This window comes from Amyelois transitella, chromosome Z (assembly GCF_032362555.1).
Source record: "Amyelois transitella isolate CPQ chromosome Z, ilAmyTran1.1, whole genome shotgun sequence".
Lineage (NCBI taxonomy): Eukaryota > Metazoa > Arthropoda > Insecta > Lepidoptera > Pyralidae > Amyelois > Amyelois transitella.
This window is the reverse complement of record NC_083535.1, coordinates 12,336,718-12,360,580: the sequence shown is the minus strand read 5'-3', so window position 1 is coordinate 12,360,580 and position 23,863 is coordinate 12,336,718. Positions and strand designations below refer to the sequence as shown.

Genomic DNA, 23,863 nt, shown 5'->3' with positions numbered 1-23,863 from the left:
AAGTAAGTTTGAGACTTGTGTTACGAGATACTAACTCGACGATACTATATTTTATAATAAATACTTATTATACATAAACACCCAAGACCCAGGCCAATTAGAAAAAGTTCTTTTCTCATCACGCCCTGGCCGGGATTCGAACCCGGGACCTCCGGTGTCACAGACAAGCGTACTACCGCTGCGCCACAGAGGTTATAGGTTATAGATAACTAGTTGAATATTCCTCTTGGATTTTAGTTCCAGTTGTACATATTGATACGTGTATATCCCTTGCGGGGTAGACAGAGACTCAGTATCGAAAAGACTGAAGGCCACGCTGGCTTCATGATGGAATTGAGATTCAAATAGTGACAGGTTGCTAGCCGATCGTCCCAACGAAGAATCGCCCGGTTTATTAGCCTATCCCTTATTCGCCTTTTACGACATCTATGGGAAAGAGATGGAAAACCCAGTTAGTATTTTGTTCTCGGAAACCTAATGCGGTTAACAAAGAGGCTATTGTTATAAAGAAAGGCAACATAAGTTTAGTCACTACGCCATTGTTCCCCACAATACACACGTAATATGTGGTATTACTTACCAAAGAAGTGGTATATAGTCGTATTAACACTGTTATGCGAAGTCTACCCCGCAAGGGATATAGACGTGATTATATATGTATGTAATTATGTATGTATGCCTGAGAATAATCTTTAAACCCCAAAATTACTGTCTAAATTGGGGTAAACCACTACAGAATGTAACAGTTTTGATATTAACTTTTTAAAAGTTTGTTCTTTTTTGTGTTTTTAAATGGCCAGCATCACTATATGTCAGATTTTTTTAAACTGCCTTAATAAAAGGCACGCTAAATATATTAATCAATGCTTACAGCGTTCAGATAAAAATGAGTAAGTTTATCGCATAATTAATTCAAAGTAGGTATCGATAACTCGAAGATTATCACAGACGGCCCAGACAGAGCCAACAGTCTTGAAAAGATTGATAGGCCACGTTCAGCTGTTTGGCTTTATGATGGTATTTAGATTCAAATAGTTACAGGTTGTTAGCCCATCGCCTAAAAGAAGAATCCCAAGTAATCATATAAGCCTATCCCTTAGTCGCCTTTTACGACATCCATGGAAACGAGATGGGGTGTTCCTATTCTTTTTTTTATTGTTGCCGGGAACCACACGGCACTTACTTACTTATAACAATAATCTTAATTGAATGTAAAGCGGCCACGATCAAATGACCATTGAATTGGCAAGTGCTACTTGACTTAAATAAGTTGGTCTGTCCTTGTATGGTGTTCGTATCGAGTTTGATGACGCATGCAAATTGTCACCCGACCCACAGACCCGTGGGGTCAATGGCCCACTGCCGAGAAAGTGGGACGCTTCTAATTATAATTATATATGGATATTCTCGGCTGTGCCTCCGCATACATTTTATAATATCGTTAGTCGGTGTAAGTTTTAAGGACTGAATGCTAATAAGGTGTTAAGTAAATTATAATAATTAGCCCAGTAGGAGTATCGGTTAACGTTCATACTAATCTAGGTAACTATGTTTTTAAAAAAAATATTTAAAATTTTATGAATCTCTAACTTATCTGTAACTTCGGTCAGCGACGCTTTTTATTGTATCGCACACATATAGTTAACTAGCTGTGCCCGCGACTTCGTGCGTGAAATAGTTATTTTGGGCATCATTGAAGCCCTCAAGTATGAATAATTTTCCCCGATTTTTTTCTCATTCTACATTATTTCTTCGCTACTAATAGATGCAGCGTGATGTTATAAAGCCTTCCTCGATAAATGGTCTATTCTACAAAGAATTTTTCAATTCGAACCAATAGTTCCTGAATTAGCGTGTTCAAACAAACAAACTCTTCAGCTTTATAATATTAGTATAGATATAGTAAGTGGACACGAACTTTTATATTTATAGCAATTTTAACGTTTGGGTCGTTAAAGTTATTAAAATAACATCCCCATTCTAAGAGTATTAGGAAATATACAAAATCTAGTAAATAGTATATTTATTTAATCTGTGTGTACAACAGTTGGACTTAATACCACAAGGCGTTCATGTATTGTATATAGTGCATGGGACAAGACAAATTTATGTGAATTTTTGATAGGAAACGTTAATATAATTTAGGCATAAGAGTTTGTTGAAAAATATTCAACGTAATAATAAAAATCAACCACTACAAATCGATATCGACTCCTTTTGTGAAGTCGGATAAATTTCTAAAACCTTCTAGGTAAGTGTAAAACTTCCTGAAAACCGCATAAAAATCGGTTGAGCAAAACGCGAGACAATCGCGGATATACATACTAAGAACAAACAAACATACATACCTACAGGTCAAACTCAGAACCACTTTTTTATTGTAGACGGTTAAAAATCTTCACGACGCAGATACGATGAAAGTTAGACTAGAATAAGTTTCTCAATGTTTAGGTATCCTATCCTAACATTCACTTTAATTCTATAGAAATGTTAATAAATTCTTACTAATTTTATTTTGGAACCGCTGATTCAGAGTAACACTTTCCATATTGAATCATTCATGAATGACTTGGCACAGAAACATTTAGAGAGCTCTGAACAAGGATAAAGCTTTGAACTTTGACACACGTTAAACTTTCTTTCAACTATAAAATTATATTATTTAGAAATATGTATACTTAGTGCCGTGTGGCTCTCGGCACCAATACAAAAAAGAATAGGACCACTCCATCTCTTTCCCATGGATGTCGTAAAAGGCGACTAAGGGATAGGCTTTCAAACTTGGGATTCTTTTTAGGCGATGGGCTAGCAACCTGTCACTAGTTGAATCTCAATACTATCGTTAAGCCAAATAGCTGAACGTGGCCATTCAGTCTTTTCAAGACTGTTGGCTCTGTCTACCCCGCAATGGATATAGACGTGACCATATATGTATATGTATGTATACTTATGAAATCACGCCTCTTTCCCGGCGCGATAGGCAGAGACTACATCTTTTTCACTTCCCACGATCTCTGAAGTAACTTCCATTCTCATCTTACCTCTGTGAATCTTTAATAGTCAACCCAACCCTTATTTCAGTTGCCTAAAATGTGCACGTCTCCTTACAATGTTATCCCTTACATTAATCAAATTGAATATCGGTCATTTTAAACTTGAACAAAAGAGGTAAGTGGGATTCGAACACATAAGTAAGTCGTATATGAATCTGCTATCTTAGCACTCAACCACCGTAGCTCTGATAAATGTAACTTTCATTACAAATAAACTGGTCCACTTGAAATCTCATGTTTTTACCGTTCACATCGGTCCACATTCAGACAACTTGTCACGCGTTAAAACCTACCTGATATAGGTACAGACATTATGCGGATGAAGTAGACAGTACGTGTTACTGATTACCTATTTCCACGGAAGTTTGATTGAAAATAAGTGTATACATTTGTGTAAAGACACATATATACATACATATAATCACGTGTATATCCATTGCGGGATAGACAGAGCCAAAAGGCTAGATAGCTCTTTTAGGAGTTGGGCTAGCAACCGGTCACTAGTTAAATCTCAATCCTATCATTAAGCCGCAGACAGCTAAACGTGGACTTTCATTCTTTTCGAAGCTGTTGGCTCCCGCGTATGGAGTGATCAAGTACATATGTATGTGCCGTGTGGTTCCCGGCACCAATACAAAAAAGAATAGGACCACTCCATCTCTTTCCCATGGATGTCGTAAAAGGCGACTAAGGGACAGGTAGGCTTATAAACTTGTGATTCTTCTTTTAGCCGATGGGCTAGCAACCTGTCACTTTATGAATCTCAATTCTATCATTAAGCCAAACAGCTGAACGTGGCGTTTCAGTCTTTTCAAGACTGTTGGCTCTGTCTACCCGGCAAGGGATATAGACGTGGCCATATGTGTGTATACATACATACAATTAAAAAAAAAACACTTTTGCGTCCAAGTTAATTGGTAGTTGTTTCATGTTAGTACGGTACGATTCATATCCATTATACGAGTAATATCTCATAAGTTATGTAACGTGCGTTATTGAGCATTACTTTCAAACTTGTTTACAGCAAATTGACAGGTTTTCAGCGGACGCCGCGTCGGGCTATACATTACATGTATAAAATCACGCCTCATTGCAGGAGGGGTAGGCAAAGGTATTATATATCTTTCCACTTACCACCCTCCGCTCTCCGCATACTTCCTTCGCTTCATCCACATTCATAACTCTCTTCATGCAAGCTCGGCGGTTACTTACTCTTGACCTGACCCTTTGCCATGACGTCCTTAATTTGATCACTTTTCTTCAAGTAAGGACGTCGGTTTCAGATACCATTGACCTGACCTTTTATGAGAACTGCTGGATTAAAAATAATGAAATTGTTTCAGTGCTCAACGTAGCCGCCGGGAAGGCTCCGATGCAGGTCTCCACGGACGAGGGCGGAGTCCCCCAACGCGCCCTGGACGGCAGCACCGCAGCCTCCTTCAGCGCTGACACCTGCACCCTGACTAAGCAGGAGAGAGTGCCCTGGTGGTACGTCAACCTGCTGGAGCCCTACATGGTACAACTGGTCAGATTGGACTTTGGGAAACCTTGTTGTGGTGAGTCAATTATTAACACATACATACATACATAAAATCACGCCTCTTTCCCGGAGGGGTAGGCAGAGACTACCTCTTTCCACTTGCCACGATCTCTGCATATTTCCTTCGCTTCATCCACATTCATAACTCTCTTCGGCGGTTTCGGGTACTTTTGACCTGACCCTTTACCAGGACGTCCTTAATTTGATCAAGATACGTTCGTCTAGGTCTTCCCACTCCGACCTTTCCCTCCACATCTCCTATTATTAACGATTAAAAATTAAGCATTACCATTCAAAGCGGCAATGCAACCAGCCTTCTGGGCACTTTGCCGTGAGCAGACGATTACTTACACGATTTATTAATTATAACGAGTATTTTTTCTCTTTTCTCTTTTTATTATAATTAATATTGTTTAACTATATTATGTTTATTTTTAAACAGATGTTTGTATATGTAAAATTTGAAGTATTTCGAGAGTGTGCTGTTCAAATCTATTTTTCTTTTTTGTTAAGAAATTTCTTGTATTTATTGTTTATTGCGAAAAATTTAGTACCAGTTCGTCTCCGCCCGTGCTAATCGAGAATCTTATAAATTTCCATTCCCGTGTGTATTTCGAAAAATTCATTTAAAATGAATCTCAACATAAGGAAAGCAATTTAGGCTACGCGTTGATATTTCAGTCACTTAAACCGTATCCCTAAGACACATACTTACATAGATGACCCTCTAAGTACCTAGGTACAAAAAATTGAGAAATTTCAGTTAAATTGCTATAAAACTTTAATAACGTCCAATTTCTCAGCCCAATTGGCATGTATACCCGATGGTCTGCGGCACCCAACCAGACTGGTCCCTCCCAGGTTCGCGGCGCAACCGTGTCAGAACGGCTGCGCGTGCGCATTGGCACGTGACGTGACCGCTGATAGATCCTATATGTTAGAACTGCAACACTGGCTTCCGTAGATAGTGGTTTTAAGCATAGTAAACTCTTACGGTCGGTCATCGTGAGGAAACCTGCACATCTAGGTTACTGGATGGGTCACCTTATGGGTACCATGTAAATTGGGTTGGACGAAGGTTGCGGAGGTCCCAATCCAAGATTTATATCTGTGCACCTTGGGCTCTTCTGATAGGTGAGGATTCATACATACATATATACGGGACAAATTATTCAGATTGAGTTAGCCTCATAGTAAGTTCGAAACTTGAGATACTAACTCAACGATACTAGATTTTAGAATAAATACTTATATAGATAAACATCCAAGACCAATTTGAGAAAGTTCGTTTCTCATCATGCCCTGGCGGGGATTCGAACCCGGGACCTCCGGTGACACAGACAAGTGCACTACCGCTGCGCCACAGAGGCCGTCATGGTCAAAGGAAGCGAGACTACTTGAGATCTGTATTACAAACTTCCAGACATTGATCATCTAGGCTCCACATAGCAGCAGCTGATAACAGCTGCTTATGCAAACTGGCATTAAATAGTATATCCTTTGAGCCGAAAATTTGTATTTATTTATTTCATCAAAACTTATTCTATCATTACAGTCATAAAAACCAATGCGATAGAAAAAGCACCTTATACCTACATTAAATTCTTACACAATATTAACAACTAGCGACCCGCCCCGGCTTCGCACGGGTGCAAAATTATAAATGTTATTATACATAAAAACCTTCCTCTTGAATCACTCTACCTGTTACAAAAAACCGCATCAAAATCCGTTGCGTAATTTTAAAGATTTAAGCATACAGACAAACAGACTGAAATAGCGACTTTGTTTTATACTATGTAGTGATTATAACATAGAACAAAATATATCGTGGTTCTTATAAACTCGCTCAGAGAACAATGAAAAATATCTTTTCTCCCAGCTATTTCGTTGAGAGTGGCCAGTGTCAGTATTGGCAGTTAAAAAGCTGCGTAGGGCTTTTAAAACGGGTAGCCAGTAGTTCAGTTCAAAATCCATCACTATCAGTCCAATCTCATCATTATTACAGTACAGACTAGGATCTGCGGAACGAATTGTCCCTCCAACCCACTCGTTAAAGGGAAGGTACTTGATGTTTTGATGAACTCTGCAACCTGTTTCATTGTCACAGACTTATAGGTAGTGTCTATTGTTAATGAGAAGACAATTCCCAAACTGATAACAACGCTAACGAACCATAAACGCGACCTCTGCTAGGAAGGTCGTCTTATCTAGTTAATTAAGAATGAAGTGCCGTGTGGTTCCTGGAACTTTGGAGCGGAAGCATCTTCCACGTGGACGTTGTAAAACGTTGATTATTTTTACAACATCTAGTTACCTTCCACTAGATTTTTACAACAACAATAATCCAAATGGAGTTAGGTTTTCCTGACTGGCTAAAAGCAGATATAGCCAAAACAAGAGCTTCCAAAATCACAAGCGTACATATAGGACGTACATACATTCTTACATACTCACCTACCAATCCTCTCTTCTTCAATCTCCTTGCGGGGTAGACATAGCCAACAGTCTTGAAACGACTCATAGGCCACGTTCAACTGTATGACTTTATAATGAGTTGGGATTCGAATAGTGACAGATTCCTAACCCATCGCCTTAAAAAAACAATCCCATGTTTATAAGCCTATCCTTTAGTCGCCTTTTACGAAATCTCTTTTTACGAAAAGAGATTTCTGTTGGTTCCGGGAACCACACGGCACATATATGACGTCTTAATTCTAGCACACTCTAAACACTGAAAGGCGACTTGCAGCTGAAATAATTGTAGATTCAGATAAGGTTGCTAGCCCATTGCCAAAGATGAGCTGCGCTCGGTCGCCCAGGTACTGAGGTCTATAACGTTGTATATGTATAATGGCGTATTCAATTTATAAACTGCGTTGTTTATGTGTAACGGCGTAGGCAATTCATAAACTGCTAGATCTGTCATCAATTTTATTAATTGCAGTAAGGCTCTACCATTAACTAGAAAGTATAACTCGAATTTATGAATGAAAAAGCTTTTTATTAGCTTTCTAATGCCCAACTATAGCGTAGACGGTGGCGAACATAATTCAGACTGATGGGACTTCGGGTTAAAAATATTCCCTGTGATTCACCTGTTCCGACTTTTCCCTCATAGAGTGAAAGAGTTTAGTAGCAGACTTCAAAGTAACAATACCCTCCGTAGCAATCCGTAAAAACCTATCGCTATTTCAATGCGCGTGCAATGCTAAAGTTGATAAAACAAATCCTCGGTCTAAGGTTCGATTCCTAGCGTAAAAAAAGAAATAGTAGGTAGGTACTATACTACCTAATTTGTTTACACGTGGTTCTCACAACTATTGTTTTGACGTAGGTACCTATCTTGTTTTTTACACTTTTGTGGAAGCAACTACAAATTCTGACCGTTTATTTTGGACTGTTATAGGTTCATAGTTATATGTTGTTTATTTACTCAAAACGAAACAGTTCGTAGTTACGAAAAATGTGCAAAAAATTTGACCGGTTCAAGACAATATTTTTCATGGTTTTCTAAATAGAAGCATATCGAACTGGAAATGAAAGTCTACATTTAAGGGGGCATTGGCGTGGAAAATTTTCAAATTTGAACTGTACGGATCGTTGATGGAGCGACGGCTTTCCACCCGATATACAATAACGAAAGTACAGAATTGTTCCAATGCGTTTTATGTATCTAATAATAATATTTGTTACAACTTGGGATTCCATTTGTCTCATTCAGAAGTCCAAAGGTAACTCACCTACAGCAATAGTGCTGTTACGTAAAGTAAATTTTGCCGTGTGGTTCCCGGCACCAATAGAAAAAGTGACAATTCCGTCTCTTTCCAATTAAGTTGTAAAAGGCGACTAAACTTCTTATTTGAGGCGATAGGCTAGCAATCTGCCACAATTTGAATCTCAATTCTACCGTCAAGCCAAATAGCCGAACGTGGGTAATCAGTCTTTTAGGTCTATATCCCTTGCGGGGTAGATATAGCCAATAGTCTTAAAAAGACTGATAGGCCACGTTCAGCTGTTTAATGATAGATTTGGGATTATAATAGTGACAGGTCGCTAGCTTGTCGCCTAAAGAAGAATCCCAAGTTTATAAGCATATCCCTTAGTCGCCTTTTACGACATCCTATTGTCCTATTCTTGGTCCTATTGTTTTTCTAATGGTGCCGGTAAACACACGGAACTACTACAAGTTATACTTCTGCACGAATCTATTGTTTACAAACCGAGATTAACCCAGCTACAGATTCGTATTATTATATTAAATTGTTAACCGCGGCGTCGTCGCAAGCCTCAGCGATCCCAAATAAGCATTTCGAAGTGAAAGTTTCAGACGAAAGCCGGGTAGGTATGTCTAAATAGCGGCGTACACGCACTCTATTAAAATATTACGATGTATTACGTGTATAGGTCATGCCATGAGAGACGCCGTTTACGCGGAGAAAGCCGCGCATTCATGCTTGTATGTAGTTTAATAAATTTAATGACATTTATTTGCGGTATGAAACCGCCGAGCTTGCATGAATAGAGTTATGAATGTGGATGAAGCGAAGGAAGTGTGCAGAGATCGTGGCAAGTGGAAAGATGTACCTAGTCTCTGCCTACCCAACCGGAAAAGAGGCGTGTTATGTATGTATGTATTTGCGGAATAAAGCTGTGTAAAGTTTTTGCTAAGTCCATTTTTTTATGTTCACATCATTATGTCTGAATTCTGAAGTAAGTAGACCTATTCAATATAACATAACATATCATCACATCAATATCCCTTGCGGGGTAGACACAGCCAACAGTCTTGTAAAGGCTGAATGGCCACGTTCAGCTGTTTGGCTTAATGATAGAATTGAGATTCAAATAGTGACAGGTTGCTAGCTCATCGCCTAAAAGAGGCGACCATATTATGTATGTATCTTTATAAACATCCCCTGTTGTTACTCCCGGCGACGTCCTGGTCTCTCTAGAGACCTTATAAGCCAGTGTTAACATTGTTACATATCCCAGGTCCCTAGAAGCCCGCAGACACCCCCTCAATATATATCAACATCCCCCTGGCGTAACCTCTGGTTACATCCTCACTTCTATAGAGGACTTTATATAAGCCAGTCTTAACATTGTTACTTTCCCCAGGTGCCAACAAGCCCGCAGACACCCAACTGATAATCAAAATCCCCCTGGCGTCCACACCCAACTTATAATCATCATTCCCCTGGCGTAATTCCCTGGTTACATCTTCACCTCTATAGAGAACTTAATATAAGCCATTCTTAACATTTTTACGTGCCGTGTGGTTCCCGGCACCAATACAAAAAAGAATAGGACCACGCCATCTCTTTCCCATGGATGTCGTAAAAGGCGACTAAGGGAAAGGCTTATAAACTTGGGATTCTTCTTTTAGGCGATGGGCTAGCAACCTGTCACTATTTGAATCTCAATTCTATCATTAAGCCAAATAGCTGAACGTGGCCATTTAGTCTTCAAGACTGTCGGCTCTGTCTACCCCGCATGGTAAATAGACGTGACCATATGTATGTATGTTATTAAAATTGTTACTTTTCCCCAGGTACCAACAAGCCCGCAGTGATCGTGGTCAGAGTGGGCAACAACCGCCCCGACCTGGGCACCAACCCTATCTGCAACCGTTTCACCGGATTCCTGGAAGAAGGCCAGCCTCTCTTCCTGCCTTGCAACCCTCCCATGCCAGGGGCCTTCGTCAGCGTCCACTTAGAAGCCTCAACACCAAGCCAGCTATCCATTTGTGAAGCCTTCGTTTACACTGACCAGGCGCTGCCCATAGAAAGATGCCCACAGTTCAGAGACCAACCCCCAGGAAGCACAGCGACTTATAATGGGAAATGCTACATATTTTATGATAGACAGCCGGCGGATTTCAGAGACGCCTTAGGCTTCTGCCGGTCAAGGGGAGGCAGTCTGGTGGACGAGAGCAACCCAGCGCTCCAGGGATTCATCAGTTGGGAACTGTGGAGACGGCATCGGTAAGTTGGCACTGTGTATTTTGCTTGCGAATTTTGTTTTATGTGGTATTTTCAGGAGTTTACGAGGAGGTTTTTGATATTTAGTTAAGTCTATTTAAGAGTTTTAATTTATTTTATTAAATTTTTATTATTATTATATTATATTGGTATTTTATTAAAATACTTGACTGGTAATTTAATAAAATAAGTGTAATTTTAATAAAATACCTGACTGGTAATTCAAGACATATTAGGTATCCAAAAGAAATTAATTTCAATTTTATCGTTTTGGCACACTCCTCATTCATTATGTACCTACCTATATCAATTATTGTGTAAAAATGTGTTTTTTTTTTTAAATATTTAAACCACGAACAGACACAAGGACGAAGTGAAACTTCCTTTAAAACTTAATTTAAATTACTTGATCTTAATATAAGAATAGATTGTATGTAATGCTTACAATCTATTCTCGTATTGTGACTGATTGCTGGTAGCTAATGCGAAATTGATGTGTATTAGATATATTATTGATTATGTGAAATGTTCACAATCCAATTCACTAAATCTTACACGATTCTGTTCTTAATTTCAATACAACTTCAATTTGTTTATTGCGTGTCTTAGCTTCGTCAGCGTCTCATTATCATCTTTATATAACAGTTGAAGACTTTCATGGATGTCGGATAGATTGGGACGTAAAAAATAAATGTTAAATTTTGTCTATTTAAGTAAACGCAAAAGGTGATTCTCTGACTTAAAATAAAAATTACAAAGGTCCATAAACAGTCATAAACTATTGATATTTCATTGACAAAAATGGTTCGGCTTCTTCTTTATCTAAAATTTGGCGATCAAAATCGCCATTGTTTTAACTAATATAACTATCTATAGCAGCCTTTCTTGAAGTTATTTCATAATACGAACGTAACGAATGAACCTCTGTCGTCATATACGCAAACACCAAGCGGAGTTTTCGCAGAGTATAACAGAATTACAGATCCGTCACGCATTCCGAAACGGCAGGACCACCTGTCGTCAAAGTCCGTTAAGCGCCGCGCCGCCGTGGAAGTCTCATGTGCGGGGAGCCACCTCGCCTTGGTGGTTTATAGGACGTGGCCCATAATTTATCTCGTGAGCAGTGTGTACCATTTAACATCCACCGGCTGGGAAGCACGTCGACTCATAAACTTAGACAAAGCAAACTTTTACTTCCCTTTTTATATATTTGTTCTTTTATATCATATATTTAAGTAGGTATCAAATGTTGGTAACCCAAGAAAATAAGCGTCTCAATATTTTGAATTTGAACAATGTTTTAATATATGTACCTATGGCCATGCGAATTGTAGCGAGTCTCTTTTCAATGCAATCAATATTTTAAATAAATTCAATTATGAACTAAATAACAGAGAGAATAAGAGAATTTTTATAAAAACCTGCTACTTACTATCAATCAAGAAACCGATATTTCCTTAACAACCTTTAATAAACACTTATATAAGCTACTTAATTCCATCATTATTTTCAACTTCGCAATCTGCAAATTCCATAGCTGATATTTTTAGACGATATACCAGCATTACCAGAATTGACCACCGAATGTGTTCGACAGAAGCGACAGCAGCAGCCAATACTGGATGGGAGCCGTCCGCGACCCCCAGGATCCCACCAACTGGAAGTGGGTCAACGGGAATGACGTCACAGTGTCCTTCTGGAACGCCCCGGGGGGCACCGAGGACTGCGCCAGGTTTGACGGGAGCAAGGGCTGGCTGTGGGCAGACACCGACTGCCAGGCGAGACTGAACTACATATGCCAGCATCGTAAGTCTCTTTTTAGTTGGTACAGCATTGCGAACTTGAATCATTGTGTTATTCTGTGCGAATTGCATTGCGAACTCTGATTTCATTGATGGGATATCAACCAATGGGTCTACCAAATTTCCGTTTGGGTTCCAACAACGACCCGAGTAATGAAAGTGATGCGCTGTTCTGGACTTTATGTCTTTGACAGCGCGCTCTTTCTTTACTACCTATAAGTTCTGGGTTATGTATTTTTCCTATTAAGTTGATTGCGCTGTGGCGAATGATTTTTGATGTCCAATTTTCTGGTTCTTAGAAAACTATATGTTCCACAGAACCCAAAGCGTGTGGTAGGCCTGAACAGCCGCCTAACTCGACCATGACCACGGAGAGCTTCGAAGTGGGGGCTTCAGTGGAGTACTCTTGTGATGAGGGACATCTGCTCGTGGGACCCACGGTCAGGACCTGTCTGGATACTGGCTTTTACGACGAGTTCCCGCCAGTTTGTAAACGTAAGTGTTGTTTTGACAGCGTCCATAATAGAATAAACTTTGCTTAACATATATGGTCACGTCTACGTCCCTTGCGGGGTATACAGAGCCAACAGTCTTGAAAAGACTGAATGACCACGTTCAGCTATTTGGCCTAATGATAGAATTGAGATTCAAATAGTGACAGGTTGCTGGCCCATCGCCTAAAAAAGAATCCCAAGTTTGTAAGCCTATCCCTTAGTCGCCTTTTACGACATCCATGGGAAAGAAATGGAGTGGTCCTATTCTTTTTTGTATTTGTGCCGGCAACCACACGGCACATAAACGGCAACTTTGCTAAACGTCTGCATAATTATCATCCACCTAGCGCATGTACCGCGGTTCAATTTTTTCCCCCTATAACCTAACATTCCAAGATTTCTCCCGTCTCACCTACGTGGCCCTGATAACAGTAAAACTGGGATGATGGTGACTAATGACTGTTGCATTTTTCGAATGTGAACTTAACAATTCAAGCCGTTTTTCACTACATCTACCACATTAAATAAAATTCCTTGATAAATCATCGATTAGTCCAAATAACATAGTTGTAAGTGTATTAATATAATAAATAATATATATATATATATATATAGGACAAATTACACAGATTGAGTTAGCCTCGAAGTAAGTTCGAGACTTGTGTTACGAGATACTAACTCAACGATAGGTACTTTATTTTATAATAAATACTTATATGGATAAACATCCAAGACCCAGGCCAATCAGAGAAAGTTCTTTTCTCATCATGCCCTGACCGGGATTCGAACCCGGGACCTCCGGTGACACAGACAAGTGTACTACCGCTGCGCCACAGAGGCCGTCAAGTGTGTTATATGATGTTTGTCCTACAAACGACTGACTTACCCAGGTATCGAATGCGGCTTCCCCGCCGAGATAGCCCACGGATCCTATTCCCTGATCAACGGGTCTGTGTCCTACTTATCACACGTGCAGTACGCTTGCGATGTCGGGTACGAGATGGCGGGACGGTCACGATTGGTTTGCGATATCGACGAGAGGTGGAATGGACCACCACCAAGATGCGAAGGTGAGTCACGTCTATATCCCTTGTGGGGTAGACAGAGCCAACAGTCTTGAAAAGACTGCTAGGCCACGTTCAGCTGTTTGGCTTAGTGATAGAATTGAGATTCAAATAGTGACAGGTTGCTAGCCCATCGCCTATAGAAGAATCCCAAGTTTAATAGTATATCCCTTAGTCGCCTTTTACGACATCCATGGGAAAGAGATGGAGTGGTCCTATCCTTTTTTCCATTGGTGCCGGGAACTACACGGCTAATAATAATAAGGTTAGAGATAGGAATAGTTATAGGGACTGATATACATCATCGCTAGTGTTTTGTTTCGTTGTTACCTGAATGCTATCGATGTGGAACCAGCTCTCCGAGTAGAAAAGACGTAGGTAAAGATGTAGGTAATAGGCGTTCTTATGGATAACAGTCTTCTTTAGAAGTAATGTCTTATATGAGAGCTTGTAACAGGAGGAGTTATTTTGGGCATCATTGAAGCCCTCAAGGATGATTAATTTTCCCCGTTTTCTTTTTCACATTTTCCATTATTTCTTTGCTCCTTATAGTTGCAGCGTGATGTTATATAGCATAAAGCCGATAAATAGTCTATTCAATGCAAAAAGAATTTTTCAAATAGAACCAGGAGTTCCTGAGATTAGCGCGTTCAAACAAACAAACAAATTCTTCAGCTTTATAATATTAGTATAGATAACCGGACGGTCGATGGAGCCATTGGTGGTAGAATAGTGTATTTAAAGTCATAATTTTTTTACCAAATAATATGAAACGTTATCATTATTCTAAAAACACAAATTGATCAATTTGTCGTACGATATTATCACTTAATGGTATAAAGATAATCTGGACGGCTGTTTCTCAAGTCCGTACCGTGACACCATGTCACAAGTCAATGGGAGTCGGCTTTCCTTCACAATCAGACCTAGAAACGTGATGCTATCGCCTCCTAGCGGCAACGCGACGATTACCGCCATCTGATAGTTTGATGGAACAACGAAGGTGTAGAAATAAATAAATATAATACGGGACAAATTACACAGATAGAGTTAGCCTCGAAGTAAGTTCGAAATTTGTGTTATGAGGTGCTAACTCGAACGATACTATTATTTCATAATAAATACTTAGATAGATAAACATCCGATGTCACAGACTAGAGTATTACCGCTGCGCCACAGAGGCTGTCTAAATAGGTATTAAGTGAAGTTGGCAGCAAATCGACGGTTCAAAGGCTATTTGGTTCATATTGGTATATGGCCAATTGAGTTAATCTGTGGGTTATTTATTGTGTTAAAGTAAGCATACCATCTTATGGAATTTATGATTAATAAAACAACATACAAAAATGACGCCTCTTTCCTGGTGGGGTAGGTAGAGGCTATATGTTTTCACTTGTCACGATCCCTGCATACTGCTTTCGCTTCATCCATATTCATAACTCTTATCATGCAAGTTCGTCGGTTTCGGGAACTATTGACTTAAAACAATGATTTTAACAATAGTGCGAGTTGTACGACATTAAACGAGTCTAACGTATTTGTACGGAATTGCATTAGTGTCATTCCGTACAAAGTCGTTATCACTTTTTGGTCTGACAAAGTATTTTTATCGCTTTCATTTGTATTTCGAGCCATAATAAAAGTTTTAACGAGAAATAAAATAAAACGATTCAAAGAAATTGAAACATGAACATATATCTTTTTGGTCTTTGAACATTTTGTATGGTCTTCGCTGCTTAATTTCTGCACCTAACTGTGTTCTGTGCGGTCGCTCTCCCGTATGGGAACGCGACGTTTTTCACATGAAGCGAGCTTTCTCTGAGCGGAATTGAAATAACAACGTGACAAGAGTTATTTCACTTCTTTTAATTTTCAATGTTACAATACAATTTTGAGTGACAGCGTCGCGCGATTTTTTTGTTGGGACTTGTGGCGTAGAGATGTCACCATACTGCTACTGCTATACAAAATATTAAAAAAAAAACTAGGAACATAGGTACCTATTGACAAATTAGCCATCGTTAATGGTTCGCTTCTGTGGACATTGCCAAAAAAATAGCCTATTTGACCTCTCATTTACTGTGATTATGGATAGGATGGATGCAAAATATCCAACCCCTGTAGAATGGCAAGCGAGACTCCGTTTTTAACGCGCGAAAAACTGACGCGGTAGCGTGTCCAGAATATAAGCAGCACTTCCACAATGTTTCGTACTTATTTCTATAACTCGTTCGCTTATTAGTTTTACTTTTTTTTCTCCGCTAACAAACTGCTATACGATACTATAACGGAAATCAAATCAGGAAAATTATTACCAACATACAACCATCTTTACACAGTGATCCACTGCGAAGACCCGCCCCAGATCCCGAACGGTCGCGTCTCCCTCCCTCAGAACACTTCGGTATTTGGATCCGTGGCTGAGTACGCGTGTCTCCGGGGCTTCAAGCTGCAAGGATCCCGCAGGATAGCCTGTCTCGCCACCGGAGTGTGGGACAAGCCGGCACCTCATTGTATAGGTAAAAAATATTACATATGATCACGTCTATATTCCTTGTGGAGTAGACAGAGCCAACAGTCTTGAAAAGACTGATTGAAATAGTGACAGGTTGCTAGCCCATCGCCTAAAAAAAGAATCCCAAGTTTGTAAGCCTATCCTATCTAATAAATAATAATAATAAATATGTACATACGGGACAAATTACACAGATTGCGTTAGCCTAGAAGCAAGTTCGAAACTTGTGTTTTTAGTTTTGAGAGCCTTCTCTTTCTATGAAATATTGGCATAATATTTTTACTACATAGATACCTACTGCTTGAACAAATTACAAACATTTCATGTCGAATAAATTTGCTGGAAGGTATCATTAAAAATTTTAATTAGGTACAATATACATATAATCCTATATCCCTTGCATGGTAGACAGAGCCAACAATCTTGAAAAGATGGATTGATGGCCAACGTTCAGCTTGTTGGCTTAATGATAGAACTAAGACATAAATAGTGGCAGGTTGCTAGCCTGTCGCCTTTAAGAAGAATCCCAAGTTAATAAGCCCTAGTCGCCTCTTACGACATCCATGGGGAAGAGATGGAGTGGACCTGATTCTATATTCTATTCAAATTCAAAAAATTCAAAATTTTTTATTCATTATTATACATACATACATACATACATATGATCACGTCTATATCCCTTGCGGGGTAGACAGAGCCAACAGTCTTGAAAAGACTGAATGGCCACGTTCAGCTATTTGGCTTAATGATAGAACCGAGATTCAAATAGTGACAGGTTGCTAGCCCATCGCCTAAAAGAGGAATCCTAAGTTTATAAGCCTATCCCTTAGTCGCCTTTTACGACATCCATGGGAAAGAGATGGAGTGGTCCTATTCTTTTTTGTAATAGTGCCGGGAACCACACGGCACTGTAATAGTGCCGGGAACCACACGGCACATTCATTATTATAGGATATTATTATATCGCTTAATAATTGTCGTATGGTTTAACAACTTGGTTGACGTCAAATAAATTACTTAAAAACTAAGTTAACTGCCGCTTCCAAGGCGTCAGTGCAGAAGAAGCGGTAACAAACTGCACTGCAGCATTTTCATCAACAACGTCAACTTCACAATATTAAATTATACTTAGAATAGAATGTGGACGGGAGAATACATTGTTCACGGGAGATTTATATATTTATGAGATTTAATATTGAAAAAAGAAAAAAAAATATATATATATATATTATGGATTGCCAATTTTAAAAAGATTTATGTACAGAGTGTACTGAAATTTTGATTTAAGTTCAAATTAAACTACTATTAATGCCGGGAACCACACGGCAATTTATTTTCAAATTTATGTAAATCACATTCCATTATTCTTTTTTTAGCGGAAGAACGCAGCACAACGACATCAAGCACAACCACTTCAACCACCGCTACACCTTCTACAACCACCCCTCCCCCCGCTACGTTACCCACTACCCCTCGCTTAGTCTTACCGTCACGAAGACCGGCTCCTCGCCCCTCGTCCCCCGCGCCCTTCGTTCCCCCTGAGTCTAAACGGCCACGCCCGAAGACCACGACAGAACGGACCACAACGAAAGTGTATGAAAGACCACCTGAAAGAAAGGTGACGGTGGGCGATGCGCAAGAGTCGCCTACGAGCCACGTCCCGCATATCATCGTGGCTAGCCATCCAAGAGAGAATCAGGTAATTGATAATGACATTAACAAATTTAAAACGATTTTAACGTAAGGTATAATCAATAGAAATTGGTTTCTGACCACGATTATGCAGTGGGTCCTGATACTGGTAGGTAACTTCGTCTGGATAAATAATTCAAATAAATTACTTAAAACTAAGTTTACTGCCGCTTCCAAGGCGTCAGTGCAGAAGAAGCGGTAACAAACTGCACTGCAGCATTTTCTACAACAACGTCAACTTCACAATATCAATATGTTGTTGTAGCTACTAGGTAAAAGAACCTGCTTATTATCATAGTCATCTTTTACGACTTTCACGGCAAAGAGATTGAGTGGTCCTATTCTAATTACTAAGTAAAAGATATGTTTATGTAGATACAGCTTAATATGCGGGCCGACTAAAAAACTGTTCTATTGTAATTTAGATCGTTATCCAAACAGTTTAGAAAACTTCAGCCTTATGTGATGACATTTTAAAATATGGTGGGACAAAGCGTGATTCGCCATTTTGGGAAGCGAGCCTCGGATGTGACGAACGTGAGTGAAAGTGTTTGTTTACGCGAATCAATTAGATGCGGTTGACACGACATGCTTCATCACGCCGATGAGCCTCGTTAGAGCGAATGTCGCTTTTTTTACCAGACTACAAAAAAGGGTCTCACGGATTTTAACCATAACAGATTGCCAGAATTTTTTAATAGTACCATTATTGTATAGCCTTGTTTCTCTTGCCAAGTCAAATGTTTGGTATAAAAAAAGAAAAAAATAAATTAAATGGAAGCTAAAATATTCCAAATTTAAATTTTCAGATTCTCGGCAGCGGCAACAACATTCGCGCGGAACAGACTCCTCGCGTCAACGTTCCGTTATCCGTAGATGGCGAAAGAAGAGAAACGGTTGGCGCCAGATTGAACCTCGGCGCCGTTGTTGCACTAGGAGCGTTTGGCGCTCTTGTTTTCTTAGTGGCCATTATTACCACCATTGTAATCCTTGTAAGGAGGTGAGTTATTGCTTCGATTCGAAATTTAAACGGAAATAGTGTTGTGCGGGCCATTCGAAGAATGTGATACCACAGTTATAAATACTCATCGAATTCCCACGTACTTAGTGCTCAGCTAGGAATTTTGCGATAAACGTTAATATACTTACATAAACGTTATGCGTTTGGCTAGTTAACTCACATGTATTTGTTAATCATGAATATGTTTTCGTCATTTAGGTACCTACTTAGGATAGTCGTCACCCAGATAGAATATTTTAAAATGACAAACTTATTGGTATCTGACTTCAGCGGTTTCCTTTTCGTCTCCTCTCAGCCCCTATTGGTATGACATGAGTACCTTAAAATATAAAACCTCTTACTTTCCATTTCAACAACCAACTTACTTTCTTAATTCTTATGTTAGACAAAGTAATTAGCCTTTTAAAATATTGTAGATGAAAAAGAATGAAGGAGGCAAGATATGAAGATAAGCCCTAATTGTAGATGAATAAGGTTATTTATGAATATAATGTTTTAAACTCTCATATACTCTTCAAGAAAGAAGACAGTCTTCATAAACTTCATTTAAACTTAGAACACACAAAGGGATTATTCCATGATAATTAAAATGAAAATATTCGAATTTCAATTAAATTAAACCCGTATTATTGGCCTCAGCGGAGGTCAGAAGCATCCTCCAGCGGCAGTCCGCGAGCTACCCTCAAGATGGTACACCCTCCTGGCCCTTCCGTTCCCGGACCAGCAGGTCGGGAGGCGGGAATTCGTGAGGGCCCATCGACACACACACCGCGCAGGACATTTCTCCAATCCTTTATAGCGTGCGTTTATATTTTAAGGTACAGCGCGTCGACATGGTGGCTGATAGGACGAAAAAAGTGTATAAAAAGGTGTATGTAATAAATAGGTGGTCAGTATCAAACTTCGAAATTTAAACTTCCTAATTTTTTTTTTTTAATTTTAATTTAGGATCAATACGTAGACACAATACTTTAAGCAAATGAATAAGTGCGTTCAGTCTATATTTTGTTTAAGCAGACCTATCGATGGTGAACGTTAAGATAACGTAGCTTATGCTAAACTTTTGTTTACGATATAAACGATTCCAGTGTTAGGGCATTCTATCGTAGCCACCGTGTCAGGCAGCGCAGCACAGCACGGCACGAAAAAGCACGCCAACGCGCACTCCGTCACGTAAAAGTAAAAATCACTCGTTTATATAGGCGATACTTTATTTAAAAAAAGAATAACGTTTCGTTTCACAAATAGTATAAGTAACTTATAAATAGTTAGTTAATACGACTTGAATAGCGATTTACAATGTACAAATAATTACAATTTGTTGCACAATCACTACCACTGTATATACAAAAACACTATTTGTTACACACATATCTAGTATTTTTTTATGTCTAGCACAATGTTCCTATGTTTACAGAATACAAAATATACCTATTTATGTTTAACTATATTTGTTTTAAATTACGACTATACATATACTTACGTAAATTTATACCTACTGTTCAAATTAAAGCCCTATAGGTAAACTCCATAGCACTATTCTGGTAAAACTACATAATAAATAACACATAATGTACTAGCGAGTTAATACCTAGGCATAACAGAGACGGTCTACTCGTGTTAAATCAATTAGACCATCGTCCAGCTGTCTAACTAACAATACAGAATGTTCTAGAAAAATAACGGTTCTTCTTACCGACAGGAAAAACCACGACGGCAAACGCTATCGTCACCACGTCTCGCCCGACTGCAACACCGTAGCGTCACTAGACTCATCGTCATCAGAGTCGCGGAGCGGCCTCAACCGGTACTACAGGCAGGCCTGGGAGGAACTGCATGAGGCCGCGGGCGGAAAACATGGCCATAGGAGACACGACAGGGAGGCCCCCAAGGACGGCTCTGAACTCGTGGTGTCCGACGTCTACCCCGCCCCCCACGCGAGGGACAAACGGCGACACCACCACCACCACCACCACCGCGAGTCCAGACACTCCGACTGGCCTCATCGTCCCCACCATAATCATAAGCCTAGATATTAATTTAGATTTAAGATCAATATTCGATGTTGTTACAGGGTCGCTTTTAACCGTTATGAAAACGGTTCTAAATTCAAATTAATACTTTTTTTTAACGTTTCTTTATACGAAAGCGGATAAAAAAAAAATTTGACAGTGAAGTTATCGATTCCCTCCAGGATTCGTTGTTTTTGACATTTTCCATTGTCTAAGTTTGACCATAAAGAAAAACATTGGTAAATTTTACTTTTTTCTGGTAAATTGTAAGAAGTATTTTCTATTTGACTAGGTACTTTGATGTCTTAATGTGATCTAGCTGTTATCTAAAATGCAGCTAGCATTAATAAAACTGAACCAAATAACTGCGCAGGTTTTCATTATCTTATTCTTTGTTGATTTACGCCCATGTTAATTATAAATATAAAACAAAATATCGTACACTACCCCTGTGTTATTATTATACTTATTATAAAAATAATTATTCATGATTACTCTAGACTTCTAAAGTATTTTATTAATTAATAATTTATTTACAAAACTTTTTGCTTATCTATGATTACCTTGATCTTTTCTTAGACATTTTCACTTGCAGAATCTATAGGACCAATTCACATTCAAAAATCATCATTTTTATGTTAAAACCTAGGTACCTTATATGTAATCGAATATAAAATTATATGTAAATAATTATATTTTTAAGATGAGATTGAAGTTAATCATTGTTCTTGCTCTAACTTTCTTTTGTGACTCGTTTTAAACATAATTGTAAGATAAAAACTGTGAAAATATAATCAATGTGTAATAGGTTAGGTACCTTTATAGTAAGTATATACTTATTAAAAATAATGTGGTATAAATTTAGTTAGTGGACTTTCAAGAAAAATAAAGCTTGTTATTGGGAACTGGTCTTGTAATGTTTATGGGTTACAAAATGCAGGAAATTATATAAAAAAAATTCATTTTTTTAAATCGTGCTGAATTATAGGTACGTAACCAAAACAAAATATGTTAAGATATAGTAAAATGAAAGAAACACCGCTTATAAGGGGTGGCATAGGGATCGGAGGGTAAAGGGGAAAAGTGCCCCAGGGTACCAGACTGCATGAGCTCCCCGGCTTCATAATGATTGATTTTAATAATTCCTGCCGCTTTTATCAAAGAAAGAAAGGAAGTATCATGTTTTTTTTTAGAACTACTGCTGACAATTATTCAAACATTTTTTATGTACCTAATGCCTACACAAGTACTTTTGGTTGTTACACAGCTATGCCACAACCCACAAATCATTATAAAACAGCTCCCAATGTCGGGTATCGCTCAATATTATGACATGTATGCTCATATCTACAAATGGTACAAAGTATTTTTTAATTTGTATTGCTCGAAAACAGTAGTACAAGTCATTGTATCGGCGAGTACGTTGGTTTGAATCGTAAATAATAATGTGCCATTACACAGGCAGACATCATTTAGTAAGATTTCTAACGAACGTTTTATAGGTTTAAAAATTTAAAATAATTTACTTTTCTAGCGTTTTTATTGCCACAGATTAAAAATCAAGCATCAAAATAGACCAAATAACAGCGATGATAAAATAAAATTATGTTAGCTAAAATGTAAGCGTTGTGATTGGTTGAAATGACACAACTCCGCTTCTGCGAAAAACCATATCAATTATTTGTCGTCGTATTATTCATATTAAACCTTTATTGTGTTTTGGTAACAATATGATTTTATTTTGAATATTGTGAAGAAAACGTTCGATGTTAATCTTACCTACTTTAAAACGTAAGGAAATTCACTTCATTTTCATATTATAATTTGTTTTCGTGGGGCCAAACGTCTACTGACACATGTATTTTAATGCTACATTAAATTAAAAATGCATCTTTAATACATATTGTCAAAGTGCATTTTCACTTAACCCCACTAAATACTTTTCGAATGTGATCCGTTCGTTTATAAAAATATTACTCTATTAAATTTTGAACAGTAGACACTGGTCTCTAATTAAGTAAACCGTTAAATTAAAGATGGGAAACTGCATTAAAGCGTCGTTTACTGAAAACCAGTGGAATACTAGTTATTTGTAAAATACAGCTTTAGTTTACTAAAAGTTGTGTTAACTCGCTTTATCGCTCGTGAAATATTTTAAACGTCATCTGAAAGTTTACATTTATTTAACGCTGATGGACATTTGTAATAATGTAGGTATAATATAATAAAATAATTAACTAATTGGAAACAAGAAATATATATATCAGTGAACTACTTATTCTCTTTTTTCCAAAGTACGTTCACTTTATTTCACGAGCCTGCACAATCTATACATAGGTAGGTACACGATTACCTAATTACTAACTTTACCTAACTTTATGTAAATAATAATATTTTAAAATGTGAAATACTTAATTGTGCAAGGATATTTTAATATAAGCACATTAGCGTAGTATTAAGTATAATAATAAATCGACAATTCTATTTATTGAGTACGAAATAGCAAATAGTTTCGATTTATATTTGTATTAAATCGCTTAGAGGATTTTGTGCATATACGTTCTACCTACAACGAAGTGAAAAAAACGATGATAAGTAGATATAAAACATTTGCAAATGAATGGATAACGGTGAAAGAAATTGTGTCAAATTGTATTGCATCGAAATGGGTATACTATAAATAAAT

At 38.3% G+C, this 23,863-nt stretch overlaps 1 protein-coding gene across 1 annotated transcript in view; it reads left to right on the top strand.

Moving 5' to 3' along the window:
• The window catches only part of LOC106142296 (CUB and sushi domain-containing protein 3), a 33,484-nt gene extending 12,173 nt beyond the window's left edge, over positions 1 to 21,311 (top strand). The window contains exons 3-12 of the mRNA XM_060953827.1: positions 4,397 to 4,609; positions 10,148 to 10,580; positions 12,175 to 12,383; positions 12,698 to 12,874; positions 13,764 to 13,943; positions 16,277 to 16,456; positions 17,829 to 18,151; positions 18,954 to 19,144; positions 19,890 to 19,892; positions 20,868 to 21,311. Coding sequence (XP_060809810.1) covers positions 4,397 to 4,609; positions 10,148 to 10,580; positions 12,175 to 12,383; positions 12,698 to 12,874; positions 13,764 to 13,943; positions 16,277 to 16,456; positions 17,829 to 18,151; positions 18,954 to 19,144; positions 19,890 to 19,892; positions 20,868 to 21,204 — 2,246 coding nt within the window. The 3' untranslated portion in view covers positions 21,205 to 21,311. The remainder of the gene's footprint in view (positions 1 to 4,396; positions 4,610 to 10,147; positions 10,581 to 12,174; positions 12,384 to 12,697; positions 12,875 to 13,763; positions 13,944 to 16,276; positions 16,457 to 17,828; positions 18,152 to 18,953; positions 19,145 to 19,889; positions 19,893 to 20,867) is intronic.
• Positions 21,312 to 23,863: the final 2,552 nt, after the last annotated feature.